At 41.2% G+C, this 10,016-nt stretch overlaps 1 protein-coding gene across 1 annotated transcript; it reads left to right on the top strand.

Moving 5' to 3' along the window:
* Nucleotides 1-127: 127 nt before the first annotated feature.
* Nucleotides 128-5,847, top strand: IDNK (IDNK, gluconokinase). The gene is made up of 3 exons (XM_026866257.1): nucleotides 128-296; nucleotides 1,798-1,841; nucleotides 4,862-5,847. The coding sequence occupies exons 1-3, from the start codon at nucleotides 267-269 to the stop codon at nucleotides 5,214-5,216; spliced, it is 429 nt and encodes a 142-aa protein (XP_026722058.1). The 5' UTR covers nucleotides 128-266; the 3' UTR covers nucleotides 5,217-5,847.
* The last annotated feature ends 4,169 nt before the right edge of the window (nucleotides 5,848-10,016 follow it).

Genomic DNA, 10,016 nt, shown 5'->3' with positions numbered 1-10,016 from the left:
CGGGGTGTAGCCTGCGCGCCGCCGTCTGCTTCGTGCCGCGGTGTGTCGGCGGCTGCTGCTACTAAGCTAACTTTGTGATTTTCGCTAATCGTCATGACTCAAGTGGTGATTCGTACAGTGGTGTCGTCTTTGTAAATTCTGAAATTCTTACTAGATCACCTGATTTGGCTGAATGATCCCTATGTTTGCATGGTGTTTTTTTTCCTCAGCTGGGATGGAGATTCTATGATGCCGACGATTATCATTCTCTGGAGAATAAGAAGAAGATGGCAGAAGGGATACCGCTAAATGATGAGGTATCTTGTATAACCCTGAAAGAACAGACATCGGCACGTTTGTCTCTTAACTTCTGGCTTATCATGTTAAAGAAGATTGTGTTTTATGTAGGCTAGGCTGACTGTAAGCATAGGCTGAATGTATAGGTCTGCAGTTCAGAAGAGGATGGAGGCTTTTGTGTTATAAAGGATTCTGCATAAAAGAGTAGTTCATCAAAGTGTGCTTGGTAGCTCACAAGGGGTTTGATGCCGATCCAGGATTTGTCACATCCATATAAGAGGGTTGCAGCTCTAGCCTACATGCTGCTTCTTTGAGTTAAATACATAAACACAGACAAGATACCTTTACTGAAATACATTTCATCACTTTCAGTTACTGCAGAGATTATTCCACAGTCTTCTGTTTTATATGCTCTCACTTCGCATGTGCTTCTTTCCCTTCAGCCTGCTGTTCAGCCTAAACAGATAAAAATGATCGTTTAGTTTTATAAAAAAAGTTCAGAGACTTGAGTAAATTAGAAAAGTTACAAGATGATAGTAAATCTCTAGAAGCATGAAGCTGAACTAGGGAGCTCTTCAAAGCACTCTCTATAGACTGAAAAAAAAATAGATTCTTGTTAAAGGCTTTAATCTTTCACTAGCGGTTGGAAATTCATACAAATCAGTATGTTGTGTAAAGCAACACTGCACAATTGAATGACTAAACCATACGGTGCCCAGCAAGAAGGAAGCATCTCTTCTGAAACACTGGAGATGCAAAACTGTGAGGGCTATCTTGAATGCCAGTGGAAAGTTATTCTATAATGATGATAACAAAAAATTGTTGTCTTTATTGTGCTCATCCAGAAGTAACAGTGTTGAAAGATGAAATGGGAGCAATTGTTTAGTGCCCACTAGGTATGACAAAAGTAGGAGCTTAAAGTTTTGAGTAAGACTGTAACTAGAAGCTGAGCAGTCACTCATGTTGTGTTTGCCAAACTACTGAGCAAAAGTGTTGCAAAACTGTGGCTATGATTACATTTACTTCTGATTGCTACTGACATAAGAATGATATAATTCAGTTACTGCAGCTAACTAAATTTATATCTGTCTGTTTCTGAAAACCTCAACTTTGATCCAAAGCATTGTGTGTGTATGCCCAAGGTGAAAAGAAAAAGAAATAACAATTCAGGCTGTACATGTGAATTGTGTAATAGAAGCAAGAAGGAGGTTGACTGTCTTTCAAAAGTTTGAGGTGCATGCTACACATTAATACATACTATGATCACCAGATACTTGTAGATATCTGTAATATAAGAAGTACTATTCCACTAAAAACATTTTATTGATAACATGCCTGGCACTTCTCATTAGCCTTCAGGCAGTGGTAGCAAATCTACATTAGGAAGAAGAAGAATCAAAACTCAACTTGCTGTATCGTTTAATGCTAACTTTAATTTATAGTCACATGCTCTAGATGTTAGAAAAGATTGTTTCAAATCAATCTCATAAACAATTTTGAACTACCTTCTTTTCTTTCTAGGACAGGATTCCCTGGCTTTGTGCATTGCATGATGTACTAAGGAGGTAAGAGAACATCTAGCTTTAAGGAGTTTGGGGTAAAGACAAAAGAAGTAACAAAAGTATTTTTCTCCATTGCATTCCAAATCAGAAATGTATGTAGTAGTGTAAAAACATTCTGTGGGTAGTAAAGGCATTCTATTTTCAGTAAAGTGAGCTGTCATCATAATTGCTGAGGGTGAGATGATCCCTGCATAATAGCATTGCAAAAATTGTTGCCAATGATAGTTGTTTTTCTACTGTCTGTGTAAAAATAATTTCAAGGATCCACTTCAGTAATAAGCCTGACATTAGCTACTTACAAAAGACATAACCACAGAATACACTGATAATGACAGTAGGATAAAATTTTGTAAAATACTGTTAGTTTGAGTAAGACCATGGTGTCAAGTTTGCTTGACACCATCTGCCTTAGCATACACATAGAGAACCTGATGGAAGTAAGGACTGGATGAGCAGATGGTGAGGTGTATTGAAAACTGGATGAACAGCCAGGCACAGAGGGTGTTGATCAGTGACACGAAGTCTAGCTGGACGCCAGTAACGAGTGGTGTACCCCAGGAGTCAATAGCTGTCCTGTCCTGTTTAACATTTTCTTTAATGAGCAGGATGCTGGGGCAGGGTGTACCCTCAGCAAGTTTGCAGATGACAGCAAACTGGGAGAAGTGGCTGATCCAGAGGGACCTTTCACGGGCTGGCAGGAACCTCATGAAGTTTAAGAAAGTCTTGCCTCTGGGGAGGAAGAACCACAGGCACCAGTACATAAATAGGGGTCACCCAGCTGGAAAGCAGCTTTGCAGAAAATGTCGGGGGGGGGGCCTGTGGTGGACACCCAAGTTGAATATGAGCCAGCAACATGCTCTTCTGGAAGGCAGACCAGCGATACTCTGGACTGAATTAGACACAGTTATTGCCAGAAGATCGAGGGAGGTGATCCTTCCCCTGTCCTTGGCACTGGTGAGGCCACACGTGGAGTGCTGTGTCCAGTTCTGGGTTCCCCTTTATGAGAGAGCCTGGAGAGCGTCCAACAAAGGGCCATGAAGATGGCAAAGGGACTGGAGCATCTCCCAAAGGAGGAAAGGCTGAGAGAGCAGGGACTGTTTGGCCTGGATTTACACGAGGTCATTGCTTGCTTGTGTGCGTCAGGTGAAAACATCATTGGAGCATGAGAAATTCAATGAGAAATTTGTCTAAATTTTCATGCTGGGTACATTGCTTTGTTACCTGCTAGCTCAAGGCCACTGCCCATCTAAAGAAACTTTGCAAAATAAAGTATACTTTAAAAGACACTAATACCAGTGTTTAATTACTAGTACTTATGAGTAGCTGAGACTGTCATTGGCTTACCTAGGTGATAATTGTAGGTATTTTAAGTTCTTATTTCTCAGTGAACCAAAATCTGATGATCATAGCATGATTTTTAAATAGGTTTATACCTGATTTTACTTTGTTTACAGAATTGCTGCATTTAAGGTGATGAACTGATTTGGTAAGAGATGAATCCCCTTGCGTTCTAGCCAGTCCTCAGAAACTAGAGGGGCCAGGGGTGGCTGGACTTACCTCTTAACAAGTATGCCAATTATGGCCATAACTATAGGCCTGATGCCAGATGCACAAACAGCCCGTATGCTGTAGATCTGGTTGCACTCAAGAGAAGCAGTCAGATTTACAAGTAGTACGGTTTATTCTCATGCAAAATCTGCAGATTCTTTAAGATTGCCTGTGATAAATGCACAAACTGCAGCTTGGCTATATAGCACCACACACAAAAGAAAAAACGATTGCAATTGCACACACTTAATTCCCAGGTAAGCACTCGGCATAGCCAAGGGCTCAAATTTTACCAAAAGGCATCCTTGGGGGGGGGGCGCAAGGTGCACAAACCTATTGATCTGTCCCTCTGATTTGGTATCAGATTATCGTCCCTCCAAGTTAGATACAAACTCGGGGTAGTATTTATCTAAGTATGTATGTGTGAGTAGAGTGGGTGAGACTGTGGTCAAGCCGTTGTTTCTTGAGTAACAGCACAGCACATTCCTTGGTGTGAGGATGAAAGAGAGACAAGGTTGGTGGAGTACTGCAAAACAGTCCTTGAGAGAAGGAGAGGAGCAGGAGATACATCTGTCCTTGAGATAAGTAAAAACAGGACCGTGCAGCCTCCACCTTGCTCCACATTTCTCCTTGGCGCCACAGCAACACAAATCACTGGATCTCCATCTCGTCCTGTGTTTGTTCCAGGCACCATGTGTCAAGGAAATGTGTGTTTTACAGATTTTTTGCTGTTTTGCTTTTCCCACGCTTCCAGTAAGAATGTATTTTCTTAGGCAGGCATTTTAGTTACTCTTCTGCAGTGACTGAACTAATTCTATATTTGCTTGTCAGTGAAACAGAGGCACCCATGGTTTAATGCCTGCTTTACTTTAAGAAACCTTACCCGTAAAAAATACATGTGCAAGGCATTAATTTACCTTCATCCAATCCCTTGTTTAACTTGAAGTGGGCATATATGCTGTGCTGTCAAGGAGTATGGTTACAGCAAACAAAACATGGTTAAATCTGAGAGTGAAAACAGGTGTTAGAAGTATACATATGTATGTATTTAAGAACAGAACTCTACAGTTCAGCAGCCACTTGCTCTCTATAGACAGATTAGTATAGTAATTTTATATATAATGGGTGGGAGTTTGTATGGATATTCAGTTGCTGCTGTTTTCAGCAATTAAGGAAATGATCGTGACACTTCCTTGTGCTAGAAGTGAATTTAATTTAGGAAAGAACAATGGCTAATAAAGAAGGTCTCCAAGATTGAGATTTTATCAGGAGGATAGCAAGCCTGACCTCACTTTCAAATCATACCTTTACCTGCATCAGAAATTTGTTTTCAAAATCCTGTCAAAATTACAAAAAAATGCCACTACTCCCAAGGATCCAGGGCTTGTCTACCTTGTTCAGCATAACTACTGAGCCATTTTATTATAGCACATGTGGATGTTTGTTTGGTTTGGTTTGTTTTTTCTTTTTGGTAGGGAAGAGTCATTTAGACAAGCTGCTGTTCTGGCCTGTTCTGCACTGAAGAAGATGTATCGGCGTGTGTTAGTTAGTGGAGCATCTGCAATTGAAGGCAACCAGCCAGAGCAACCAGGAGAAGTGGAACTGAAGATCCTCTTTGTTCATTTGGATGGGCCTTTCAACATCATTGCTAGCCGCCTGGAGAAGAGAGAGCATTTTATGCCGCCTGAGCTTCTCAAGTCTCAGTTTGATACTCTGGAGCCTCCTAGCACACCAGAAAACTTTATTACTGTCAGTCTAGAAAAATCTCTCCCTGAAATAGTACTGGAGATTGAGAGTGCCATTTTTCAGGGTGAGGCTCTTCTGGACTAGGTTTCTGAATTACATGTACAGAAATTCCTTTAAGCATATCAAAGATTTGAAACAGCATTTTAATTATTCTATTGACTATTAAACCAACTTATTTTTGCCACTATTTAAATGAGTTGCAATATTAAGAGCTGGTATACTCCTCCTGGTGGCTTTATCACAGCTCTGTAAAAGACATATAAGATGAAATTATCAAAAACAGTCAACTCCTTGAACCCTTCACCATCTGAAGTTAAAACTCCCATTTTAGGAAGAGCCTGCTTTTGAAAATCCTGCCAAGGGTCACAAACTTCATTTTAATTACTATGTCAGACAGGGATATTGGCACATCTACTGTTAGGTGATGAAATAACTTACAGTTCTGTTAGAAACAATACATTTCAGGCAAGAATACGCATGATGTTCTGTGCCTGATACTGCCAATGCCTCACTGCCAGATTTTCAACAAGTTGTAGCTTCTGTGTTGGTGTTCTTGCTAACTTCACAAAAGCACATGTGCCCTCATGAGAGCTTTTATGAACCTCTGTTGTAGGCAATGAATACCAAACTCAAGAAATAAGGTAGTTGTGGTGAGGCAATATACAAAATATAATTGTGTGGAAATCCTTAGAAATAAAGTAGAATTGGCATCATATTGGCTCCAAACTTGAATCTTTTGTGTACGAAGCATACCCATTAATGAAGTGCAGTGAAGGATGAGTCAGCTAGTGATCTAAGATACTGAATACAAGAATGATAGATGTTTTTTTCTTTTAGAAAAACTTAACATCTTCCACAGGTGGGGCCTTTTTCACTTGTGTGTTCTGGTATGCTTTAGTCTTCTACCTCAGCCAATGACTAGTCCAATATATGCTTAGGGATAGGTGTTCATACAACTGCTTTAAAGCTCGAGATCAAACTATTTCTAATTGTTGTGGTTTGAGCCCAGAGGGCAACTGAGCTTCATGTAGCTGTTCACTCATCCCTTCCCCATTAGGAATGGGAAGGAGAAAATGAAGTAAAAGGCTTGGGAAGAAGATAAGAACAGAGAGGGGTGGCCCACCTATTACGGTTATGGCCAAAAGACAGATTCCTTAGAGGAATTTAAAAAAGAACATCACTTTAATTCAAACACTAACAAAAACAACAGTGGAACAATGAGAAGCATTCTACAAACTCCTCCCCCACATCGTAAAAACACCTTCACCCACGTCTCCCTTCTTCCTAGGCTCAGCTCTGCTCCAGATCTGTCTTCGCCACAGCAGTGCAACAGGCAGGGAATGGGGGGTGCTGTCAGTTTGCCATTTCTTCTACCTCAGAGAGCAGGGGGGAACTTCCACACATTCTTCCATTGCTCTACGTGGCTCCCCTCTCATGGGCAAGGGTCCTCCATAAACTTTCTCTGGCGTGAGTCCTTCCCACAGGATGCAGTTGTTCCCATGCTGCTCCAGTGTGGGCCACCCCCACATGCTGCAATCCTCCCATCACCAAACTACAACACTGGGGCTGCTTTTTTCCCTGAGTCCCAGCCTCTTTTAAATGCAGCAGCCTGCTCTGGTGTGGGGCCCTCCACAGGCTGCAGGTCAGCATCTGGTCCACTGTAGAGCCCCCTGGGTGGCAGGGGGGCGGCCCTGCCATCTCACCACGGGATGCGGGGCGGCTCTCCACCGCTGCACCTCCCTCTCTTCCACTGACCTCGGTGTTCACATAGGCGTCCTCGTAACTTCCACACAACTCCCCTTCACAACTCCAATTTGTCCTCTCAGGTTCCCCTTCTTAAATACATTATCACGGAGGTGCAGGCACCATCACTAATTGACCTGGCCTTGGTCAGGTCTTGGAGCTGGGGGAGCTTCAAGAAGCTTCTCACAGGGGCCACTGCTCTAGCCCCCTTCTCTGCTACCAAAAAACCCTGCCACACACACAAACCCAATGCAAGTGTAATTTTCACCTAGATAACTAGCTGGAAAATGGTTGTCTTGGGTCTCATTTTGTGAGTAGAAGGCTTTGTGGTTTACTACACAAACTACTGTGCTTAGCTCAGTGCAATAAATGGGCATCATCTGACTGAGTGGGCATTTTTAGATACAAATTTGGGACTGTAAACATTAACACATGTCCTGGTTTCAGGTAGGATAGAGCTAATTTTTCTTCCTAGTATCTAGTATCCTGCTGTGCTTTGGATTCAGTATGGGATGACACATGCACACCACCAGAAGTGGTCTTTTTCTGTTTGTTCATGACCTGGAGGGAGAAAACAAGGCAGTTGCCAGTTTTAGTCTGCTGCTGTATGTTACAGCAGCACTAGAAAAAAATGTTTGCACTCACTCGAGAGCCTGTTTAGTCTGAGCGCCAAGGTACAAGCATAAGACTCAGATGCAAAGTACAAGAGACAGGCATGTCAGGCTGATTCTTAACACCCTCAGATTTCAGAGACTAGGCACCTCTTCAGGCCAAGTAACTTGTCTCTAAAAGTTTAGTAGCTAGGAAAATCAAAGAAATGGCACCCTCTTGTGGTACCGCTGCTTTTAATGAAGTGTTCATATTTTCCCAATACACCATTCTATGAACAAAGAGGTTGTAAAAAATACCCATTATTAAATAGATATATGCTCAGTTTGAAAAAACTGAAACTACATCATGACACTATACAGTGATGGGAAAGCAGCTGCATCCTGTCAGAAACCAATGTGATCAGACCTTCAAATAAAAAAATAAAAATTTTGCAGCATTTTAAAGTTTGATTTCCAAAAGGGCTAGACTCTAATTCTCATATCCGCTTGCAAGCAGTTATAGCATGCTCACAAAGTGGCTGGCACTAACAGAAAATTGTACTCAACACTTAAAAATCATTCTCTCTTAGGGAAGTCTATGTAAACACCTTGGGCTTTGAAAGTCTTTTCTAAACAAAACAGTATGTTCCTACTTAGAGGCAGTTCATGATTCTTCAGATTAGGTCAGTGTATTTCTCACTCTTTGCTCCCATGACAGGAGTATTTTCTTCCCTTAACCTTTTAATATATTTGCCCTTTACTTAAAGCAAAACAGTACAAATGATGCTGAAAGGACAACAACCCAACCGTTTAAATTAACATGCCATTAATCACCTGAGAACAGGTGGTTTTCACTAACCAGAGTTCAGTACCTTAGTCTGTTATGTCCTAATAGATTGTGCTTGAAGGCTGTAATTCCCACTTACATCCTTCCCTTAAAACACCTCTGTACTTTCACTGTTCTAGCCTTCACATTAACTAGAAATTATCAGGACCAAAAACTAGTCATGTTTTGCAGACCTCGTGTTCATTAAAAACTTCTGTTTCCAAGGGCAGCTGGCAGTATGAGTATGAACACAGTAAGATGTTAAACATACACGTTTTATCAGAGTGCTGATCTGAAGATAATGCCAAGCATCTGCATTTCTCTCACAATCTCAGAAGAGGAGGGAGTTTGCCTCCACCTTGCTCCATCTTGAAGGGGACAGATAAGAGCCAAAAAAGATTGCAGAATATGTCCCTCCCAATAAACAAGTAGAAACCAAGAAACCATTACTTTCACTGGAAAGTGCGGGTGAAATTTTCGGAATACAACTTCTTATGGCTTTCTTTCCGTCTAAACTCTTACTGCTTGCTTTTTCTTTGGAAAAGGAAGGTTGCAAGACTCCCAGGAAACTTTTCATTGGCTCCATCTGATACTTGATTTATTTTCCCCAACACAGAACCACAGGCTTTTGTAATTAGCTGGACAGAACCGTTGCAATTTGCTCTTTCTTAAGTTTCTGTCACAGTGCCACATACCTGAACTTCACAATGCTAAATCTACAGGGGTTTGCAAGGAGTGGTTAGCTTTTGCCCCTCTAACAGGGAAAGCCTGCTTGGTTTCTGCAGACCTGTTCACATGCAGCTGCAGGAATGCACAAATTGCTGAAAAAGAATACTGGACATGAATTTCACAGTGCTGTCTGTGGACCCCAGCTCCAGTTTGAGACAGTTCCAGATACTGCATAGGGGGTTGTCAATCAGTTGTCCATTACCTGCTATGCTGAAACACAACAAAGCATTACTTCACTTATACCTATGCATCACAAATTAAAAGATTAAGATGTCAGTTATCCAAATGCTAATCCCATACAACCATGCTCTGATTTTAGTGAGGCTGTGCATGTGTATAGTGAAAGGAAAAGTTTGCAGAACAGTCCCTGTACTTGTTTAATTTACCTGCCCAAACACAATCCTACATTTACTTACTTAACACTACATTAGGGATGTTGTATTCAGGTTAGTTGGGCAGATTATTTATATTTAGCTCAGCTTATTTGGATGCAAGTTTTCTGTCCATATTCTGAAATACATCTAGCAAAGGCAGCAAAAACTAAGGAGGAAACATCTGGAGTTAGAAATTACTGTCACAAGCACAAGTTATGTATGACATCTACACCTCTGAAGAGTTTGTGCTAAGCAGTTTGTAACATGCTGTATAAATACTGTACCTTCTACAGCATGAGTATTTTGCAATGCTACAATGAGGAAGTAACTGAAATGTTAGATCCCAATAGCAGTATCCATTCATATATGAAACACAGGAAGGACAGACACAACTCAGCTCTAAATTGAGGTGGTTATTTTATTATGCAGGCACTGAACCAAGAATTAGGCAGACCACATATGTTACAAAACTAGCCATCCTGCTTGTCACATTGCCAATAGTACTGTAACAGCATTTGATTTGACTGTATGCATTTTAAATCTTTTAAATGGCATCTCTCAGTTCACACTACCATGGCTTTCAGCTTTTTTCTTTTTGCAGCCGTTACTTTCTCTAGCAGTA

This window comes from Athene cunicularia, assembly GCF_003259725.1.
Source record: "Athene cunicularia isolate RWA chromosome Z unlocalized genomic scaffold, athCun1 chrZ_part2, whole genome shotgun sequence".
In the NCBI taxonomy this organism is placed as follows: domain Eukaryota; kingdom Metazoa; phylum Chordata; class Aves; order Strigiformes; family Strigidae; genus Athene; species Athene cunicularia.
The sequence above is the reverse complement of the archived record's forward strand: the minus strand, read 5'-3'. Positions and strand labels throughout refer to the sequence as shown.